The following is a 23,802-nucleotide window of genomic DNA, read 5'->3' on the forward strand; positions in this document are numbered from 1 at the left end:
CTTCAAGGAGAGGAGTAAACATGATCTAACTTTCATTTGAAAACGATTATGGCTGTCATATTGAAATGGGACAGTAGGGAGGTGAGGGATAGAAGAGAGCCAGGTAGCTCACTGTGGCAATAAGCTAGGTGACAGGTGGTGGTGCCTGAACCAGAGTGGCGACTGTGGAGATGATTAGAAGTGGCTGGATTCTGGATATACTTTGAAGTAAGTGGAGTGAAGAGAATTTCCGAACAGAGTGGGTGGTGGAGCATGGAAGAGGCATCTAGGATTATTCCAAGAGTTTTGTCCCGCACATCTGGAAAGATGAAGTTCCAGTCTATTCAGATGGGAAAGGCTATAAGAGAAAGAGATTGAGTGGGGAAGGTCAGATTTCAGTTTTAGACATTTCGATTTGAGCCGTCTGTCAGAGAAGTGAAGGAGTGGTGTCAATAACTGGACTTAACTAGTCTGGAGTTTGGGAGCAGCCTCCAAACTGGAAATGGAAATTAAAGAGAAGTGGGTGGCAGTGGCATTTAAACCAGGAGGCTGAATGAGATCACCAAACATGAGTCTAGAAGATAGGAGCAAATCAAAGACCGTTCTCTGGGGCACACCCTTCTCAGAAATTGGGGTGAAGAAGAACCAGCTGAAGGGGCAGAAAAAGAACTGACTGGATGAGGAAATCCAGGAGAGGGCCGTGTCCTGCGTGCCAGGTGAAGGAAGTGTTCGCAGGGTGACAGACTCACTCATCGAAACGGAAGGCGTGGTACACTCAGTGTTCTGTCTTGAGCATCTATAGCTCGTGATGATGATTATGATGATGTAGAGTTTCTGTTGACTTCCAAGGTTGTCTGAAATTTCTAAGAAAGCTTTAATTTTCCCTACTGATAAAGTTTAATAGGACAAAGGTTTTGTTCCTGCCTTCTTCGATTGCTGCCTGTATTAGTATCCTAGCGCTGCTGTAACAAAATCCCACAATAAGTGTCTTAAAACAACAGAAACTTACCCTTTTACAGTCTAGAGGCAAGAAGTCTGAAATCAAGGTGTGCGCAGAGCCAGTGCCCTCTTTAAAGGCACTGCCTAAGGCTGGTAAGCCTTGGGAGAATCTCAGGGGTGTTCTGACATGTAAAGAAGCTGTATATCTGGAAATTCGTTTTTTCAGTAGTATCTTAGTCATGCCATCCACTATTCTTCAGTTTTTGCTGAGATGCTGTGGATTATTCTGTGACTTTTAGGACACCCTTACAATTATTTATGCATTAGGATCTGTCTCATGGAAGACAAATGATAGATTACAATTAGGTTCTTCTGTTACAGTTTCTTGATAATAATATTAATAAAACATACTCCCTAAACACTAATCCAGTGGTGTCAGACCAATAAGATTTGTGAATCCTAATTAAAATGCATTGAAATTATTGCCTCTACATGATTAGAAATGGTTACAAAACAAGGTTTTGCAGTGTTATTCTCAGAGAATGCAGTTGAAATTTTCTACTAAATGGACTCATTTTGTTTCCTGAAGTCAAAAAACTAAGAAGCAGTGAAGTCAGTATGAGAACCGAGGAGAGCTTCCAACCACAGGAAACTCAACTTCAAAATAGAAACGAATTGATGATTTTCTTCTAGAAGTTGTGTCTGTTAAGTGCTTTCCCTCCCTCTTATCGGCAAATGGGTTTGGGCCTGGTGCTCAGACTTCGAGTGAGGAATGTGGCTTGGAGGAAAGCTGTGGGTATAGGGCTGAGGGTGAGTCAGTTCTGCCTTTTCCTGCGGCTTCCTTTGTGGCTGGTGGACTCTCGGTGGATAGCCTGCGGTCAGGGATTAAGGTGAAGAGGGAAGGACGGAACCATGGAAGACTGGGTCTGGAAGGGACCTGAGTGATCATTTAGTGACCCAGAGCTCTTCTTTCTCTTCCTCTTTCTCCACTTGCCCTAAGTTGTTGAAAATAGAACATTTCTTTCTTTCTTTTTTTTTTAATAAATGCCACTACAGTGATACAGACCGGATCTCTTAGTATGAAAAAGTACAAACAATGAGGCAAGCACAGGGATATTTCTGTGATGTGTTGGAACGAGCTCTACCCTGGGGGAGTAGGAGGGATGTTTCTAGTTCTAGTTCTCTCAGCAGGTTGCTCCCTACCAGTGTGACACTAGTTGTGTTTTAGGTCTTTGCTTTCATATTTTTTAAAAAGAAGAAACTGAATAAGATGCTCTTTAAGGTGTTTTTGTTGTTGTTGTTCTATTATTATTATTAGTTATTATTATTAAGCTCTAAGATCTGTATTTCTCTTCTCAAGTGTCTACAAGAGTCAGGGCTACTGTGTACAGCTGCTCAGGATGTGTACTGCACAACTCCAGGGGTGCAGGACGCATATGCTATACAGATGTAAATGGTTCCACCTGGATGATGGGCAAGAGAGCATCCTGGAAAGGGACAGTTCTTAAATTTGTTTGAGGGCAAGAAACTCATAGAACTTGCTCACCTCTGCCCTACTTTATCAGGAACCAGACTCGCCTCTGTGGTTCTGATTTTTACATATACCATACACCTGTGAATTCTGGGTCGTACATCCACAGTAGCAAATAATCAAAGAAAGCAGAAAGCATAGTCAAATACATCTAGAATGCACTGGGAACTAGTATATTTCTTATCTATATTTGAAGATAGCGGTCTTCGTAATGACTTTTCCTGTAAAGAATGACTTTTGAATGTATTTTGTGAATGAATCGGATCTTTACCATCTAGTTTAAGGTTCTGCAGCGTAACAACGGAATGTTCCTGTGTTGTACGCAAAAATCTCTTTAACAAACCATTTAAATGGAAAGCTTTCTTTTTTATACTCACTGGTGTTTATATTCATTTATTAATATGTGTATGTTTCTAGGAAAACAGGAAGCTCTTCAAAGCCGATCCTTCTCTGGATACCTGGAAGATTTATGTAGAATTCATCGATGACATTGTGGTAGAAGGCTTTTTTCAAGCAATAATGCATGACTTAGATTTCTTTCTGATGAATACAGAGAAGCAGTTGAAACCTGCACCATTTTTTCAAGCACAAATGATCTTAATGCCCCCTGAGATTCTGTTTAAACCTTCTTTAGAAAGAGAAGCTGGGGATGGCTTCTATGATCTGGTAGAAGAAATGCTATGCAATAGTTTTAGAATGTCTGCCCAGATGAAGCGAATAGCAGTGCACCTGGAAATAGCAAATTATCAGGTATTTTCTTTGTAAATGGGTAAGAGCTTTTATATTAATGATTCAAAAATAAATTAATGGAGAGCACAAGGAAAGAAGTTGGTAAAAGCAACACGATTTTTTATTTTACCAACTACTATCCCTTGGAAGAATTGCTTTGGATGTTATGTTGAACATAATTAATAGAGCAAAGTTGGTTTTAATAAGTGCTTGGTTTTCCTCTCATTTAGAATGATATGGATAACATGTTAGGCCTGGCAGAGGTCAGGCAAGAGATAATGAACAGAGTGGCGGGCGTCATCACCAAAGTCTTGGACTTCAGAAACACCCTGGACACATACGCTTACCTCTGGGTGGATGACCGAGCTGAGTTTATGAAGCATTTTCTCCTGTATGGCCAAACTGTATCATCTGAGGAAATGGACGCTCAAGTAAATGAAGAAATCCCCGAACAACCACCAACTCTTGACCAATTCAGGGAACAGGCAAGGAAAACCTTTAGCTTTTAATGTAGTTTTTGGCTTTGGGTTGAGTTATTATAGTTATCTTTTTTTTTTTCTGATTATAGATTGACGTTTATGAGGCTTTGTATGTTCAGATGACCAAATTTGATGACTTCAGAGTGTTTGATAGTTGGTTCAAGGTGGACATGAAGCCTTTCAAAGTGAGCTTGCTAAACATTATTAGGAAGTGGAGCTGGATGTTTCAGGAGCATCTTTTGAGATTTGTCATCGACAGGTAGCCCTTTGTGCTTTGGTATTTGGAATTATAATTTAACACCTGACTGCCATCTAAAATTGGAATATTTCATGAGCATTGAAACTGCGAGTTTTATAATGGCAATAACAAGTAATGTTTGTTTAGGTAAATAATGAAAACGAGTCAATCAGAAGTCTTAGGTGTTTTAATGAGCTTAATTTGTGTTTGTGTGTGTATGTCTGTTTCTATGTATATTTAATAGTCTGAATGAGCTACAAGAATTTATAAAGGAGACAGATGCTGGGCTTCAGAGAGAATTAAGTGAAGGCAGTCACGATGGTTTAGTTGATATCATGGGACACCTTCTGGCTATAAGAAGCCGACAGAGAGCTACTGATGAACTCTTCGAACCACTAAGAGAAACCATCACACTCTTGGAAACCTATGGCCAGAAGATGCCTGAGCAAGTCTACATTCAGCTAGAGGTAAGTATAGTGGTAAAATAATAGTAATTACCAGGAATTGAGCATCTCAATTAGCCCAGTTCTTTACATGCACACTCTTATGACATCTTTATAACAGCCTGTAATGTAGACATGAATGTTTTTATTTTACAGATTAGGAATCTGAAGCTTAAAGGGATTTGATAACTTTTTCAAGATCACACAAATAATAAAGGCAGTCAACACGATTCTAGGTGTTCCACGCCACAATACTCTTAACCGCTATGCCCTGCTCCTTCTTGTTAGAAAGTATTTAGGTAATAACCTCTAAGTTGCTTTTTTGAGGTCCACTTTAATTGTCACCTTCACACATGAAATATGTCCCAGCTCTTTTTCATTTAAAGCTGCCTGCCAATTGAGAAGTGTCTATGGAAATATACCATGGACTGGTTAATAAAAAATAAACAAAGCCCAATTTGGATGGAGAAATCACTGTGTTTCCTAAATAGTATTTCTGTGTCATCCTTCCGTTTCTATGCTCTGGAAAGACTTGGTGGCTGCTGTGAGCCATATGAAGAGCAAAGTATTTTTAGTTATAACTGAAACCGTGACTGAAGATCTCACAGTTAAGGCTCTGTTTCCATGCCCTCCTGAAATTCTATAGATGGTTTATTTACACCATCTACCAGTTTCCAGGATGGGCTTACATTTAACTGTACAATGTTATCACTGGACACATTAACTAAAAAACTTCTATTTAATTCTAGTTTAGTGATTAGAGCATGAAACTCAAACTTAAATTTGTTTTTAAGAACTGTGCAAGTCCATTCCATCTGCTTGCCTCAAAGCGTGCAGTGAAATATCCCTCAAGATATCTCATTTTTTTTCTATACTATCTCCAATTTCTCACTTTCTGTTCCTTTTTTTTTTTAATTGAGGTGAAATTCATAATTTGCATAACAAAATTAACCATTTCAAAGTGTGGTGTTTGTTACATTCACAATGCGGTGTAACAACCACCTCCTTTATTTAATTTCAAACCATTTGCATCACCCTGAAAAGAAACTCCACACCCATTAGATGTCCTTCCAACCACCACCATCTCTCCCGCCACCAACTCTTGGCCACTGCCGATCTTTTTCTGTCTCTATGAGTTTACTTAATCTAGAGCCTTCACATAAATGGAATTTTACTATATGTGACCTTTTGTGTTTGGCTTCTTTCATTTGGTATAGTAGTTTTGAGTTTCACAATGCAGTATCTATCACTACTTCATCCCATTTCATGGCCAAGTAATGTTCCATTGTGTGTATGTGTGTGTGTGCGTATGTAGATATATATATATATATCTGTTCAGCCTTTCGTCTGTTGGACATTTAGGTTGTTTCCATCTTTCAGCTATTGTGAATAGTGCTGTGTGAACATTGGTACACAGGCCTTTGTTTACGTACCTGTTTTCAGTTCCTTTTGGAATTAAGAATGGAATTGCTGGGTCATATGGTAATTCTAAGTTTAACTTTTTGAGGAACTGCCAAACTGTTTTTCACGTTAGTCACCTCATTTTACATCTCATTTTGTTTTGTGAGGATTAAATGCAAAGTGTATTTACAAGTGCTCTCTAATCTATAAAGAATTATTATATATGAATTATTAAATTCTCCATAAGTATAAGTCCTCTGAACTGGAGTGAGATAAGATGTGGATAGATATATAACAAATGTTAGAGCTGAAATAGTTACAATAGAACACTCAAAATACTGGTTTTAGAAAGATTTGGATATTGTTTGAGTCAGATCTTGGACTTTATCATATTGAGAAACTAATCATAGCACATGTAGGTGATATGGGGGAATTTAGCCATTGCCTCTAGAAATGGTTTTGTAAAAGTTTGGCTCACTATGGAAGGTTATAGCAGTATTGAAAATATTAGACTTTTCAATATTTCAAAAGTGGGCCACACTTTTAGCTATGCGTGTGCTTCTATGTCAGTAATTCAGACTGGAGGACAAAATATAAGATTGACAGGCAGTATGAGTCGCATGTGGAAGATAACAGTGTCCCAGTTTTATTTTAATTAAAGCAACTTACAGTAGTTACTGTGTCTCCTTCATAATCATTAGCAGTCATAATATTTTCCAAATACTTGCCTGTGCTTAGTTCTATCTAAAAGCCCTTAAATATGGCTGTGTCCTCATGCTCTATGTACAATATACTTTGAAGCTAGATTAAACTTCTTTTATTAGGCGAGACAACTCTTGGTTGACCTCACAGATTGCAAGGAGCTTGTCAGCTTACAATCCCTTATTTATTTATTTTTTTTACGCCTATAGCACCTGATCTTCCTAGGTGGTCTCCCATCCAAGTACTAACGACGCCTGACCCTGCTTAGTAGCTTCCAAGATCAGACGGGATCGGGCTTGTTCAGGGTGGCATGGCCACAGACTAGATTAAACTTCTAATCTACAGATTTTATTGAGCCCCTTCCCTGCTGAGAAACCTTCACTGACTGCCCCTCGCCTCCGAATACTGTGCAGTTTCCACAGGAGCCCCCAGTCTCACCCCACCCTGCACTGGTGATCCTATCTCACCGGACCTTGAGGGATCTGCCCGTAATCTCTGCCTGTCGAAACCCCGTCATTCCTTTGAGCCTCAGATTCAATATTACCTCCTTAAGTGAAGCATATCAGTTACAGAGACATTGGAGATCATCTGATCTTTGGATGTTCAATGAAAATCTATTTTCATCAAGTGGAAGCTTATTTGGAATTCCCAAATATAAAGCAGATAACAGCAGGTGTTCGGTAGTCAAAGAGGGTTGAGGGACCTGAGCCCATGGTCGTGACCTCTCTGTGGCTTCTAGACCTGGAAGGGACTCCAGGTGATGTTTCGTTTCCATGGGGTTGATTGGAAATGCAAAGTGAGACTCTGCACAGATGAGGATGCAGAGTTTTGATGAGATCAAGGGTGGAAGAACAAGATGAGGGGCAAATAGGTTTTGAGCCCAGGTCCCTTGGTTCCTGGCCTGGTTTGGTGTTCCCGTCATGACACCATGTTGCCTCCCAAGCATTTTAATTCCATGACACACAGACCTCCCAATGGAAGTTAACACATTCTGTCATGTAGAATAGTTATTGTGTGTGCCTCTTATTCACTCTGACAGAATATAAAACGGTTTTAGAATGTTTTATGTTTTATCTTTGTAGCACTCCTACACCACACGGATGCAATTTATACTTAGCACGGTGCACTCTTCATAATTGGCAGTTACTGAATCATTCATCAAATATTTATTGAGCTTACAAAATAGTCTTTAGAACCTCTGATTCTTGCTCTTCAGCTACACTAGTAGAGTCCCATCACTATGGATAGTTTTATATGACAAAACAATTTCAGTGTCCCAGGAGATGACCCAGAGAAACAATGTGTTGTTAGTCTGGACACAAGGAATGCTTTTCAACAGCAATTATGCACAATGACTCTTCAAAGAAAATGACTTCCTGTTGTCCTGTTTGCATTGTAGTCAGGCAGGGCACAGTTGAGTTGCTACCTGAACTATTTATTACTTCTTTTGTTCTACATCAAGTAGGAATTAACCTTCCCTTCCCTTTTTCTCTTCTTTTTTCAAAACTCCTAGTCATTTAAAATGAACCTAACCTAAATGCTCAAGCTCTCCATCAAGACAGCATACCCAGAGTTTGGGGAGATAGAGAAAAGTGGAGGATGAGATTGGTTCATATTTTAATCTCTGGCCTGCCAGACTCAGAGCATCCTTTTTCACCTGCTAACTTGCTAAACATTTCTAGTTGTTGGGGATCACCAAAGTCATTTCCAGAGCACTTTAGTTTTATTCCCTCAACATCAAGACAATTTGGAAATTCGCATTTCTTTCGCAAAGATTTTCTTTTATTCTGAGATAAATCTTACACCAGAGGACAACTCTGGTTATGTTTTGAAGATACCAATCCAGGGCTGTTACTGGGTCAGTGTGAACTTCAGCCTGGCTCTAAGCTTTTTAGTCACTTTGATCTTTTTTGAGATAAACTTCACTTATATGAGAATGAAAAGATGCTGTGAGTTAGTGTAAATAGATTAGAATTATTTAATCCTGTGGAGTTGGTTTGTTTTAGGCATTGAAGTAATTTCCCATTTGCACTTGTGTTTTTGTAGGAATTACCTGAAAGATGGGAAACAACCAAAAAGATTGCAGCAACTGTCAGACATGAAGTTTCACCTCTCCAAAATGCAGAAGTCACTCTTATAAGGAGAAAATGTATTTTGTTCGATGTAAGCTAGCTACCAAGTTTTGTTTTGTTTGTTTGTTTATTTTTAAGAAAGGTTTTATAAGGATAATTGAAGTTGTTTGAGATTCACTTTCGTTTTTTTTTTTTTTTGCTTGATCAGGGGAAGCAGGCCGAATTCAGAGAGAGATTCAGACTCTATGCTCCTTTTGGTTTTAACGCAGGAAATCCATACACAGTGCTTGATACGGTAATGCTAATCTCAGTTACCTCATGCGTGGTACAATAGAAAATGAATTTAGGCACTGAGATACTACTATTTTGCCTGCGTTTTGCAATTACTTATAGGAGTTGACTATTAACTATTACAAATGCAGTCATAAAGTTTTCCCCAAGTAAATTGTGTTGCTTTAAATCATGTCTCCCCAAACTACTATCATTACAAAGTAATCATACTAGTGAAAGTAACAACTACTATTATTTTTAAGCACTTATTATATATATGTCAAGAACTTTGCTAAAAGCATTATTTACATGAGTTTTTTTCAGTTCTTGCAATATCCATATGATGTAATGATAACATCGGTAGCAGATATTTGGTCTTGTCCATATGTCCATAGAGACATTTAGTCCATGCCAAAGGGTCCTTGAAATTTGGTCCTGTCCCAAATGTGCACTATTAATGTAGATCTCATTCTTCTGCAAGATTTGAACCCTGCCTCACCAACCTAACCCCATGCGCCATCACCTGGTAGGCTGGGGCGAGAAGGGTTATTATTGGCAATACAACTACAACATGGTTATCGACCCAAAAAGGAAGGTATTTTTAATGTATAAATCAAATCTTGTAAACCAGAAATATAAGCATTATGGGCTATTTGAACTCAGCAACATTTTCTAAATGTGGATTTTTTTTTGGCGTGAACCAAATGTCTCAGTAGACATTTTAGACAGGACAAAATGTCCTGCAGGTCTGTTCTCATATTTTCAGATAAAGAAACAATCATGTATAATTAAGTAACTTGTTGGAGATTATATAATAAGTGACAGTAAGGATTAAAATTCTCATTTTAAAAACATCAAGAGGTTTAACTATTATACTGTTTGCTATGTGATACTTTTCCAATAACTTTTAACTGTAATAAGGAAAGCCTATAACTATTCTTAATACAAAGATACAGATATTATTGAGTCATTCTGTCCTAGTTTATGATGAACTGCTTTATTATGGTTGACTGTAAGAATGAATATAATTGGCAAATAATTTAAAATGGTAATTCATGTGAGGCTTGAAAAATGTTTTAAACTTTTATTAGAAAATACCTTTGTTTCTCTAGGAATTCTTAACCTAACATCTGAAATGAGAACATGGCTTTGCAAATTTCACATTCGGGAGCTGGGACTCTTTCTGAGTTCTTCATCTAGGCTGCCATTCTGATTTTACTACATGCTGGAGATAGTCTTTACGTGTGAGACTCGTGTAAAACTTGCAATTGACACAGCTGTTACCTCTCTTTCCAAATTTTGGGTTGAATTTAGTTTTAACGGCTTTAAACACATTCAGAAAACACCATTCTGTACCATAAGGTCTTCTCTTTCACTTGGCTGAAGAAGAGTGGTTAATATATTCACTGAAAGAAAGTAGGTTAGAATATGCTAATAGAGTTTGTTTTTTTTAAGCGTGTATCTAAGTTTCAGGTGGTCTGAACAGATTGTGGATGGGGAGGCATTTTACTTGACTAACCAATGTGCTGTATGTAAACATTTACTATAGTTATTTATTGAATCCTACCATTTGTGTGCTATACTATAAAAGCATATAGTTACATGTTTAAAAGTCAGAGATATTTATCCTTGTATGTACAGAATGTGTTGAGGGATATTTTGAATATAGTAGGGCTGGGTTACCTTTTTCCTGAAGTCATTTTCTTGTGGTGTGTGCAGCATACATATCTAAAGATTATCTAACCGGATTCAACTAAAGGCATGTATGTGCTTCTTTCTGGGCTGGTTTGGTAGACCCTACTATTCAAGGTACCGCACCTTTCAAGAGGAGTCATTGACCTCACCACCCCCGCCTCCCCACCCCAGGTATAAGGGGCATGGTGATTCTCTTCTTTTATGACTGGTTCATTGGTAAAGTTATATGCGATTGTTTCTTCTTCATAGCCAAAGAAACAGTAAACACTTGAATTAACACAACTTGGTATATATTTCTAGGAATAATTGAATTAGTGTAAGTAATAGGAAAACGATTAAAAATAAATAAAAAGGCTGTTCACTTTGGGGAATATGATAGATTAGACATTTTGAAAATTCCTCTTGTAAAACAGATGCTGAAATATGTTTGCAAATGTGCAATTTTAAATCTTGCTTAGTTCCCAAGAAAATAAGAGAAATCTCTACACTTGATTTTAGCCCAAGGGCCAAGATGCGACTGAGAAATCTCTAAAGAGCAGAGAGAAAGTAGGATGTGAAACCAGGATGGAAAACAGAGGCGAACCTTGAAGTCTATATTGCTGTAGGGGCAAGTGAAAGTACCAGAGGGAGAACTTTGTGATTAACCCTTTCGAGGGGAAGTGGAAGATGCTCTTAAGAGGTTATACCTTCAATGACAGGGTGGGTTTGGAAAAATCTGCAGGCTGCAAAGCGTCTCTGAGATTACCTGTCAGTCCTTGCTAAGGCTCAGAGTAGGGGGACGGGGGTGGAATGAGGGGGAGGGGTGAATACTCTGGGAATTTATAAACATAGACCTGTTCTCATAGGGTTACGGTTCAATTTTATACTACCCAATAATTAAAGAATTTCCAGGCCAGGGAATTTAAATGATTATAAGTAGTTCTTCTTAGCACCTAGTAGAAGCAACCCTAAATCTTCTGTGGGGGGGCGGAAAAAAACGCTTTTATTCTAGTCTCCTCAAGGGTCCAACAGTTTATCAGTCAAATATGACTTTATAATAAAGTCAATAAACACACCAACATGCATAAGAGCCAGCAGAAAGAGAAAACCATAGAGACTTATATAAAACGTCAGATATTAAAAGATATTTATTAAGGAAATAAAAGATAATACTGAAAAAAACAAGTTCTCAGTTTTGAGACTATCAATAATGATCAGCTGAATTTGAAAAAGAGGCAGGAACTTACGGAAATGAAAAATATTTTAAAAACTCAGCTGATGAGCTAGAGAGCTAGTTAAAGCTGAAAAGAGAATTAGTGAAATGCAAATGACATTGGAAGAAATCATTTGGAAGGCAGCACGTTGAATAGCAAGATGGAAAATATATAAGTGATATAAAGACATAAAAGAGATTAAGACACAGAGTAAGAAGTTAGAATGATGTCTAACTTGTCTACTCAGACTTCTTGGAAGAGAAAATAAACAGAATATTAGACAGGCAATGGAGTTATAATAGCTGAGATTTTTCAAGAACTTGTCAAAGAATGAATCAATAGATTCAGGAAATTCACTGAATCCCAACAGGGATAAATACAAAGTCAACACCTAAACACATCACAGAGAACTACAGAGTACCAAACAAAAGATTTTTAAAGCAACTTGATAGACAAGACAGACCACCTGTTAGAGAGGATGACTGAGCTAACAGCATATTTCTTATCAGCAACACTGGAAGCCAGAACGTAGTAGATATTTTCCAAATCGCATGAAGTTATATTTCAATAATGAGTGACATAAAGATATTTCAGATAAACAAAAACAGAATGCATTAACCACCTACAAATCATCGATGAAATAGCTTCCAATGTGTCTTTCAAGAAGCTCAACAAAACCAAATTTGATTCTGAGAAAAGACTAATTATATTGACAAATCTTTGGTGGAAAGAATAAGGAAAAAAAAATTAACAGTCTTAGGAATAAATAAGAAATGATAAGAAGGACAGAGAAGAAATTCAAAAGATCATAGAGTGCAATTAACATGAAATTTGAAAACTTTTAAACAAAATGGATACATTTTTAGAAAAATATAATTTAACAAAACTATCTCAAGAAATAATAAACCTTAATAATAGTCCTTTACCTATTGAAAATTAGGTGGAAAATAAAAAAAAATTAACCAGCAGTTAAAATCAACAGAATAAGTAACGGCTCTAATGGCATTACAGGCGAATTCTAAGCTTTCAAGAAACATCTTATTCTAGAGAGCAGAAGAAGAATAAACACTCAAAAATACTCTGTGAAGCCTGTTAACTTTCGTAAAAGGACAGTATGAGAAAGGAAAAATGATAGGCCAGTCATTCTTATGTACATATAGATGCAAACATACAAAATAAAACATAATATAATTATAATTACCAATTTATAAACAAGTTGGGTTCATTCCAGGAAAAGTTTGATTCAACATTAGGAGATTAATATAATTCACACTAACAGATGAAGAAGAGAAAATTACATGATCATCTCAAGAAATTGCAAAAAATCTTTAGCAATCATTCAGCATTCATTCATGCTAAAAACTCTTGGAAGACATTTTTAACCCATTAAAGGATAACAAAAACTCTACATGGAACATACCAGGGGAAGTGAAGATTCCTAATTGCAATGGCGAAATACAAGAAAAGTCTAGATGACCACTAGAAGTAGAATCAATTCATAGTAGTATATTCATAAAGATTAGTACTTTACAGTAGTGGAAATGAATGAACTTCATACATATCCTCGTGAATATATAGGTGTACCTCAAAAAGAAATTTCATTAAAGTGTACAGCTGAAACTTACTGGATTTCATTAACCAATGTCACCATAAAAAATAATTTAAAAAATTTAATAAAACTGGAAAAAAAATCGCAATGTCTTATATAATATAAAACTATTCATATAAATTTCAAAAACAAATTTTAACAGTTTAGCATTTAGCAGTACATATGTAGCGAAAAAATAGAAATCAGGACCATATTAAATAAAAATTTGGCAGTTAAATTTGTAGTGGGAAGGAGAAGGCTAAAATGGAGAAGGCCATTAAAAGTTTTTAGTAACCTAGTATTTCCTGAGCTGGATGGTATGTAAGCTCAGACCCGTACCCTTTTATGTGTATGGAATTTTTCATAAAACATTAGTGAAACTAAAATTGCGATTCTTGTTTATAAAGGTATAATTTGGAAAAATGAAATCTATAACTTGTATAATGAATATTAGAGTGCTAATATTCTTTTTTACATAGTGGAGAATTAAGAGAGAGTTGAAAATTGAAATGCAGGATTAAGTATGGATATTTAAAGTTAAAAATAAAACCAAGAGAACTAAAATAATATAATTGCTGGATATTGAGAAGAAGATGGGAGAAAATATAAAGTGAAAAAACAAATCCTTTTTTATTGCAAAGTCGTTAACCTAGTGTAATGTCTAGACTTGACAAGTCAAGAAGGAGCAGCTTATACACAAAATCGAGAGTCAGAGAAAGAGCACCAAGAACTGGAAAGTGAACCAGCTTTTCCTGCGTTACAAGCTCTCCTGCACATCTAAATACACTACTAAGTTAATAAACACTAAAATCAAGAGCTAGCTCATTAAGAAAATAATGAGTCAGCTTATATTTGGTGTAAAACAAACTCTTCTACATAGATGGGACGGTAGGCGTGCTTTGGAAAAGGTAGTCATACGGTGAAATTTTTTCATACTGTGCTGTGGTTTTAGCTCCAGTATTTTATTTCACTGATTCTCCCTCAGTACATTTTGTATTATTGATGATCTCTAGAACATTTTTTAAATTTGGAAGGTTTCTTTTTCTTTTTTTAAGAAGTCACTTGTTTTTTTCCTTCCATTCACAGAACTTGCAGTAAAATGAATTGCTCGATATCCATTACTTCAAATATATCAAGTATAGCAGTAAAACAAAGAAAACTCATGTAGTTAACTTTTTCAGTTTTATTTTTGCTTTTGTAATTTTTTAAAAAAAATATTTGCCTAACATGCATGTGCTGTGAAAATAGTTAACAGGGAAATAACTTGAGATGATGGCTAGCTTTGTTTAATGCCTTATAAAATTTTCATAAACGATGTAAGCGTAATTGTTAAGAACCACATGTGTTAAGTTCACGCAAGTGGAAGAGAAGTGATTTATTCTTAAGCAGACGCTTTTAGAGCCTCATCTTTTGCTGCCCAGCAAAGTCTGCAGCTGTACAGTGAAAATCAAGAGGAAAAATGTATCCGTAGAAATTTGATGCCAGAGCAAATGTTGCTAAAATATGTACAGGAGAGTATTGATATCATTTATTAGTAGTCTACTCTCACTTTTTGAATAGCTGCGAGTTTGCTCATCTAAAGCCTTCTACATTTTATCAGTAATTATCCTGCTGATTTAATATTTTATCTTTTTAAAATCAAAGTTGTTAAACGTTAACATAACCCGTTACAGACCTACCTGGTTTCTTTGGCAGTTCGTTGGTCGTTCAGGTTGTTTATGTGCATGTGTGTGTTTTCTCCATAGGCAAATCAAGAGCTTGAGGCATTAGAAGAAGAAATGCTGCAGATGCAAGAATCTTCTCGTCTATTTGAAGTGGCTCTTCCAGAGTACAAACAAATGAAACAGTGTCGCAAAGAAATAAAATTGCTTAAAGGACTCTGGGATGTCATTATTTATGTTAGAGTAAGACACTGCTTTTTGAAAGAATACTTTTTTTCTTTTAGTAGTTATTTTGTATAAATAAGCAATTTTTATCATCTATATCCTCTTTGGGTTCCGTTTCTTGAAATATGTGAACATTAGATTTTCTTTCCAGAATTGGAGTTTGTATATCTTTGTTAGAAGATTCTTCTCTGAATATCAGTTGCTTTTGTCTTTCGTTCTGAATGAACCTGTGTATAATGACTCGACTGCTTCAAATTTATTTTGGGGATTATGTAGGATATAAATAAAAATTAATACATAAATATGTATCACATATATATGGTGACCTGATCATACAAACTCACGTATACACCCAGGCTTATACTTATGTGTATGTGCATAGATAAATAGACCTAACTAAAAACAAAGTTAATTTGTATATTGTTAATTACATTTTTTAAATTTGAGAGCCATCTAGAAATACATATATTTTTTCAATTTTTCAATTAAAGTTGATGTTCAATATTTTAAATTAGTTTCAGATGTACAGCATAGTGGTTAGATATTTATGTAATTTACAAAGTGATCTCCTGATTAGTGTAGTACCCACCTGGCACTACACTTACCTAGTTATTACAATATTCCCTATGCTGTACTTCACAACCCTGGGACTGTTTTGTAACTACCAATTTGTATTTCTTAATCCCTTCACTGTTTTCACTCAGCTCCCCAGCCCCTCCCTCTCACCGCAATCACCAGTTTGTTTTCTGTATCTGAATCTGTTTTCATTTTGTTTGTTTATTGAGTTTGTTCTGAGAGTCCACGTATATGTGAAATCATATGGTATTTGTTTTTCTCTGTCTGACTTACCTATAGAAATATATTAATAAGATAGAAGATAGGAAGTTGAGCGTTTTGTTTATAATGGATAAAGATTACCTTATGAAAGTTATGTTATATGTAGAGTAATAAAAATATAGTGTATTTAGTGGTCATATCTTATCCAATTAATATAAAGTACTCAAGATTAAATGATAATAATGATGTGTATATGGAATTTGTCACTGCTACTAGAAATTAATGTTTTAGTCTTAAGTTTGACATGTCCTGACAACATTTTTATTTTGGTGATAGGGAAGTTTTGACAAGTGCAGTTAATATTTAAATAATTGACTTTCCACTGGATGATAGAGCCACAGTGTATCATCAGTTTATATATTTTGCTGTGGAGACTTGCTTTCACCAAATGTTGTTGACACTTTTATCTGCTTGTGCATTTTCAGAGAAGCATTGATAATTGGACTAAAACCCAGTGGAGACAGATTAATGTGGAACAGATGGATGTAGAACTCAGAAGGTTTGCCAAGGCAAGTTCCATAACTGTCTAATACAACAATTTATCTTTCTCAGCACCACCTCCTTCCATCTTCCCCAGCCGAGTATCTGGTGTGTTGGGCCGCATGTCCTTATTTACTTCAAACAGGATGATGTGAGACAGTATTTTTTTCACTCTCAGCCAGTTGCACTTTTAATTAAGCCTGCCTTTCTGTGAACGAGTGGGTAAAAGCATATTAGGGCTAATGAATTTACGAGTAGCCATTATAATCATATGCTTCCTAAATCCGTCTAGCATGGAGAGTGTTTAGGCTTAGGAAAGCTTTTGAATTCTTTCCTTAGCAACCATAAGCATTTTGTATCTTCAAAGATACCTTTTGGTTCTAGAATTTGGGGCAACTCATTGGAGTATGCCACTTTTGGATTTATATGGAGTTCCATGATCCCGTTCGGATCTTTGATTACTCCAGTATCCCAAGGGGGTTCTGTATTTACAGAGCTTGTTTGAATTTAGGGCTTTGGTAACTTTGATATCTAGTCCGCCATCACATGCCCTCTGAAGAGAGCAGAACCTCGTTGGGTGATGCCGAAACGCGTGTCAGGAAAGGCAACTAAGACGGGGTAGGGCCTTTTCCTTTCTTCTCACCCCAGAACAACTTGCCTCAACTCAGTCTGGTGCTCAGCTCCTACCAACTCTTCCCGCTTTTTCTTCCATATCATCCTGGTCCCAAAGACCCTAACTAAAATGTCCCATCATTCTTTTGAATGTCACGGTCCCCATAGCTCATTATTGTGCTCACTCCCTGTTTATCTCCCATTTGATCATCTCACTTCAGAGTGACAGTTTAACCTCCACTCCCAGCTGAAGCGCCTTTATTTTATTTTTTAAACAAGTGGCATTGTCATTCTCTTTGTCCTGTGACTGTTGTCTTATTGTGGGTTTTCGCATTCATAATTGTTGATGTTCCTTCCATGGGCCAAGAAGACAACCAAGTCAAGGACCATAATTGACATATCTCAAACTCATGAAATATTTAAGTTCCAAGGAACAAACAACAAAGGTAACCAGCATTTCAAGGTTACATTTGAACAGGTCAGGTCTTCAGAGAAAGATCTTGGTAATCCAGACGACAATCTCAATTTTCTGCCTCATTACGTTTCTAGAGGAAACACTCGTCATCGCACATGTCCTAGAAATCACTTCCCTACATTCAGTGTCTCATGACTTTCCTGATGAGACATTCAGTTAGAACCTGTGAATAAGAAACCAGTATATCCAAGTGGCTTGTACACAGTGGACTTGTATGAATGAGTGGATTCTTTTCTCTTTCTCTGGTTGTGGTCCTTAACCTTGGGGCGTCAAAGCTTTAACTCTCTTTCCTAATCCAGCAAATTTATTCTTTCTAAGGGGGCAAATTATAAAATGTATTATTATATTTGAGGACTTTTTTTTTTTAACTTTTCTTTAGGAAATCTGGTCACTAGACAAAGAAGTCCGTGTCTGGGATGCTTATACAGGCTTGGAAGGCACAGTAAAGGACATGACAACCTTCCTGAGAGCTGTCACTGAGTTACGGAGCCCTGCCCTCAGAGATAGGCATTGGCACCAGCTGATGAAGGCCACTGGGGTCAGTTTCCTAAGTCTCATTAATTGAATATTTTTGTGATTGTGAAGTGTAAGTCCTTGGTTTCCATTATTCATCTGGGAGAAAGTGGGATTTGTGAAAAGTTCTCTGGTCAAATAGGAGAGGTCAAGTTCCTGACATAGGACCAACAGACTGAACATGCAGATATCCTAGTTTTAGCCCCTACTATGGACCAAATTCATACATCGAAGCCTCAATCGCCAATGTGATGCTATTTGGAGGTGGGGCCTTTAGGAGATAATTAGACCATGAAGTAGAACCCTTATAAATGGGATTAATGCCTTTATAAAGGGATGAAAAGACCAGAGCTTTCTACTCTGTGCCATGGTGAGGATACAATAAGATGACAGACCCAGACATCTATAAATGAAGAAAGGGGCCTTTACCAAGAACCTGACCATGCTGGCACCATGATCTTGGACTTGCAGCCTCCAGAACAGTGAGAAATAAATGTCTGTTTATGCCACCCAGTCTGTGGTATTCTTTTTTAGCAGCCCATACTGACTTAGACACACCCCCCGCCCCTTTATCTCTTCCTGGCTGTGTGACTGCAGACAAGACACATGATGTCTCTATTTTGAGTTTTGTTTTTTATTAATAAAAGCAGAGGATCTTGTAAGGATCAAGTGAGATAATACGAAGGCATTTTATAGAGCATGACATGGCTGCAAAGAATCTCGTTTTAAAGAGGATCAGAGGGCATAGAAATGAGTTTAGTGGGAGAGAGAATTCTGAAATGGTGATCCCCCCAATTCATTAATGATTGTATCTCTTTTGATGGTTTTGATTTTATTGCAAAGTATAAAATGGTTCCTTATGTATCTGTGCTGCTTGAGGTTATATTTTTCTGTCTTTATGTATTTAAGAGCAAATCTACCAACCTTACATTTTATTTTTTAAGAAAGTTGACCTTTTTGAGTTTAAAATACATAAAAGGCAGCATGATATGGGTGTTTTCTCCTCAGGCTAATCTAGACCCTGAGGCATGCATTGTGAAGAAAGGCTCTCAGGATTTCAAGACAGAGTTTTCAGACTGGGGAAACTGAGGAAAGGGGCAGCTTGGTGTTGTGGAGATGCCCTGGGCTTCGTTGTTTCAACTCTAACCTTAATAAATCTGAAGTCATGGGCAACTTACCTGTTCTCCATACTTCAGCTGACCTTTCTATGAAATCAATATTGCTATAGTGCTTCCCATACAGAATGTAGATGTGAGATTATGTCTACGGATCTAACATGTAGTAAGCACTCGATAAATGGTTCCTGAAGCTATTATGATGATACTTTCCACAGAGTCATTTAGGCATTGAATATTTAGATTTTGTAGTTAATTAATTATTCCTTCAAAAAATCTTCTGCGTCTTCCAGTATGTAATAGACTATGCCCTGCTTCCCTCCCCCTCCTCACATTTCCTCCAGTGAGATTTCTTCCCACCATAGGCTCCTGCCTATAGGCCTTTGTGCAATGTAGAACACGGGACTTGCTCTGGCAGACAATTTAGGAAAAGGCACCTTCCTCCAGGCCATCCCGAGGCATTAGAGCAGTTCTCGTTCAGTGCATGAGCTGCACGACTGATCAGGGTGGTCCCATTCTACATCCCTGCTCATCCTTTCTCTAAAATAGGCCTGGCTCTCTGGCCCCCATCAGCCGCGAAGTGAGGTTAAAGGTGATACAGAGGAAAGGTGAACAACTCTTTTGATTTGCCCCAGATGGTATAGGTTTTAGCACTGAAAGTCCCATGTTCTGGGAACCCCCTCGGTCCTGGGCAAATAAAGAAGTTCAGTCGCCCCATGCAGAGAGGCAGATGGTGATGAGGAATGTTTCGGAACGGGGAGAGCCGGCGAGGACTGCAACTTTCAGAAGCAGGGCCTGATATTCTTTGCAGGAGCAGGAAAGGAAATAGCCTTCCTGCCATCGTGTGGCTGGGTCAGCTCTTCGTTTGCGAGGGACATAGATGACTTTGGACATTTAGGAAGGGCTGAGAGCTTCTTAGCAAATACTCGAGGGGCGGTGGGAGTCAACAAGATGCTGAAGAAATAAATGCGAATTATTTTCTCACATGGTACCTATGACGAGTGAAACTATGAGTGAGGTTTTTATTCTTTATTTTTATTTATTTATTTATTTAACTGAGGAACTAAGATTAAATTAGTGATAAAACTAGGTTAAACCACGGAAGCAACGGGGAATTATATTCAGTGCATAGCACACTGTGGGAAGAAAAGACAAACGAGCCTGCTCCCTGATTCCTGGGATTTCAACCAAATTGCAATAAATGAACATAGCGCTTTTCTTTAAAAATGGGTTTTGTGGGCAAAGGAGATAAGAAATGAGCTGACAAGGGAAGGATATGAAGCAAAAGAAAGTAGTGTGGTGTGAATGTGGCCTACACTTCGGCCCTAGCTTCCGGTGGGTGGCGCCTCAGTAACCAGGAGTTAGTTATAAGGCACTGTCTTTGATTGTCAGCACCTTTCAGAACTAGAGATGCGCTAAGCAGCTGACCTGAGTATGGTTAGCTAGGATTCATTCCTCTGGCCATTAGGTTAAAGGAACCATTCATACCTGTGCAATATAAATTCTGCCCTTTTTTCTTCCTAATCAGGTCAACTTTTCAATAAACGAAGCCACAACCTTGGCAGATTTGTTAGCCTTGCAGTTACACCAAGTGGAGGATGATGTCCGAAGCATTGTGGACAAAGCAGTGAAAGAACTGGGCACTGAGAAGGTAGTGTCCTTGCTGCTGTTCCTCTTCACACTGGAACGGATTCCGTGTATTAGCACCTAAGCGGGCTCATGGAGAAGCCCTCATGCCATGGTTGTGTGGAGACGCATGTCCCTGCTTGTTCCTCGCTGCTCATTAGCACTGTAACTTTGGGCAGGAAACTAATTCTTCTAAGTCACAGGAAATGTGTAAAACTAGAGGATTGGCCCAGTTGATGATGGTAGCAGATAATAAAACACTTACATATCATTTACTTTGCAACAAGTACTGTTCTAGGTGCTTTATTTATATTCATTCGATCTCTGAGGGCGGCATTATTATTATCTTTATTTTACAGCAGAGGAAACTGAGATCGAGGTAATTAACTTACCCAGGTTCACACAGGGAACTGGTGTTCACATTCAGGTTCTTGGAGGACCACCTGTCTCTTGCTGCTAATTTGTAAATAATATCTATCAAACTTTCAGATAACCTTTTAAGTCCCTTCCTGCTCTAGCATTCTGTTTCAGCGAAGGATGTACAAGTCAGATCCAACAGAAATTTGATATTGGTGTAATGCTTGTTCTTTTTGTGTGATGAAATTCGTTCTCTAAACCTCATTACCATGAATTATTTAGAGGAAAAAAATTGGGGCCAATAATATCTGATATCACTGTTTTGTTTTGTTTTTTTGATAATTGTGAAATTAAAAAAAAATCCCAGATGGCAGCCTAGATATTGGTTCTAAAGTAAACTCATGCACATATCTTAATACCGTTTATGTCTAGGTTATTACTGAAATCAGTCAGACCTGGGCGACCATGGAGTTCTCTTACGAAGTTCACTGTCGGACAGGCATTCCATTACTAAAGTCTGATGAACAGCTTTTTGAAACACTAGAGCACAACCAAGTAAGATGGATATTTTTATTACAGAATTTTTCTTTTAAATTATGATTTTAGACTTTTTCCAAGTTCTGATACTCAATATTTATTTATGCATTCATTGGGCATCTACTCGTACCAGGTTGTAGGCACAGTACCATTCGGGATTAAAAGGTACAAACACTTGTTCTCAAGGAACTTGCACTTGAGTAGGGAGACAGACAGAGGGGCTCCAGTGGGTCTAAGGAGAAACAGAGGCTCTCCAACATGGGGGTGAAAGTCCCAGGGAGGGCCTCGTTAGGTGGTGGTGCTTGTGCTGAACTGTGAAGGGTGGGCTGGTATTCAACAAAGAATGGAGATCAGGAAAGGGTGTTACAGCCAATGGAGACGATGATAGTAGCATCTTGAAATGACAGGAAGTATCTGCCATTCAGAGGTAATTTTAAGACTTTAGAGTCTTTAGAATATAAATTTTCTTTATGGGAGTAATAAAAAATAAGGCTGGGGAGACGGGCCAGAGCACAGCGCATGTATGCATATATGTGGGTATATACATATATATGTGTGTATATATTTATATAGAGAGGGTGTCTCGAATTCTAAGGTTGAGTTGGCATCTCTTTGGATATAAGAGATAGAAAAGGTAAAAGAGACAAACTGTTCAGAGCAAATGACAGTATCATCATTATTATTAGACTTAAGTCACTTAGGAAAAGAATCTTATCTAAAGAGATGATGCTCTGTTATTGGTATATTTAGGGTGAGGGACATTTATGTAGAGGTGGAAAGTCAGACTCACCACTCAGCACAGGTACAGTGTAGAATCAGTAGGTTGGGCGGTTGTCGTTGGTATCTTGAGCATTGATGAGCTGTATAATGACGGGGAAAGAAGATAAGCCAGTGGAGAACAGAGCTTCAGAAAAGGCTGCATTTGGTGAACAAGAGGAGGAGACATAAAGGAGGCAGAGAGAGTGGCCTGAGAAATAGTAGAAAAAGAATACTGCAATATCTTAGAAACCATGGGGTAAGTTTTTCCTCCAAAGAAGATTCAGACGTCATGGAAACAAAGTAAGTGTCCATTGATGGATGAATGGACAAAGAAAATGTGTATATAGACACAATAGAGTATTCAGCCATAAAAAAAGGACATCCTGCCTTTTGCAACAATGTGGATGGACCACGAGGGCATTATGCTAAGTGAAATAAGTCAGAGAAAAATACGGTTATGTTCTCTCTTATATGTGGAATCTAAAAAAAGTTGAACTCACGGAAACAGAATTCAATGGTGTTTGCCAGGGTTTGGGGAGTGGGGGACATGGGGAGATGATCAATGGGCACAAATTTGCAGGTGTAAGAGGAGTAAGTTCTGAAGATCTAATGTACAGCACGGTGACTGGTTAACAGTGTTGTATTATCTACTTGAAGATTGTTAAAAGACTAGATCTTCAATGTTATCACCACACACACACACACACACACACAAAAGGTAATTATGTGGGGGATGGAGGCGTTAACCTTATTATGGTAACCATTTTACAATATATATGCGCATTAAATCATCGCACTGTACACCTTCAACTGACAGTGTTATGTGTCAATGATATCTCCATAAAGCTGATGGTGGGGGGCAGGGGCGTGGGAAAGAAGAATGAAATGTACTGAGTACTTAGAAGTGAGGGAGAATGAGAAGAGGCCATTCCATTCGAAGACTGAGATTTCAGCATCTGAGAATGGTGAGAAATGCTTGCCAGACCACATGCAATTAAAGAAAGTCTTAGGGTTAAGAAAGCAGCAAAGTTTGGTAGTGAACTTGAAAGAGGAGGAAAATGGGTGCTTGAGGACTTAGCAAGCTGGAGGGAAGTTTGTTTTATTTTTTTAATAGTGGAAAAAAAAAAAAAAGATCCACAACCTTGGAATGATTAATAAGCAGGGACCAGGGAGAGAGTGAAAGCATGAAGAATAAAGTTAAATTATTAAAGCTGCACCCTGGTACACAATATTTTTTCCTGCCTGCATAGAGATGAACGATCATCTTGTAGAAGACATATTAAATACAGTTGCTTATATTTATCTTTTTTCTTTTGGAAGAAGTGTTAATATGAATATTTAATGTC

At 37.6% G+C, this 23,802-nt stretch overlaps 1 protein-coding gene across 5 annotated transcripts in view; it reads left to right on the forward strand.

The window, feature by feature from the left end:
- Positions 1 to 23,802, forward strand: part of DNAH11 (dynein axonemal heavy chain 11) — a 265,993-nt gene that overhangs the window by 41,928 nt on the left and 200,263 nt on the right. For all 5 annotated transcript variants that reach the window (XM_039862506.1, XM_039862509.1, XM_039862507.1 and 2 more), the window contains 11 exons: positions 2,867 to 3,199; positions 3,409 to 3,663; positions 3,747 to 3,916; positions 4,140 to 4,362; positions 8,488 to 8,604; positions 8,722 to 8,808; positions 15,005 to 15,163; positions 16,408 to 16,491; positions 17,929 to 18,087; positions 20,706 to 20,828; positions 21,593 to 21,715. In XM_039862506.1, the coding sequence (XP_039718440.1) occupies positions 2,867 to 3,199; positions 3,409 to 3,663; positions 3,747 to 3,916; positions 4,140 to 4,362; positions 8,488 to 8,604; positions 8,722 to 8,808; positions 15,005 to 15,163; positions 16,408 to 16,491; positions 17,929 to 18,087; positions 20,706 to 20,828; positions 21,593 to 21,715 (1,833 nt within the window). The remainder of the gene's footprint in view (positions 1 to 2,866; positions 3,200 to 3,408; positions 3,664 to 3,746; positions 3,917 to 4,139; positions 4,363 to 8,487; positions 8,605 to 8,721; positions 8,809 to 15,004; positions 15,164 to 16,407; positions 16,492 to 17,928; positions 18,088 to 20,705; positions 20,829 to 21,592; positions 21,716 to 23,802) is intronic.

Source organism: Pteropus medius, unplaced genomic scaffold, assembly GCF_902729225.1.
Source record: "Pteropus medius unplaced genomic scaffold, Ma_sr-lr_union100, whole genome shotgun sequence".
NCBI classification, from domain to species: domain Eukaryota; kingdom Metazoa; phylum Chordata; class Mammalia; order Chiroptera; family Pteropodidae; genus Pteropus; species Pteropus medius.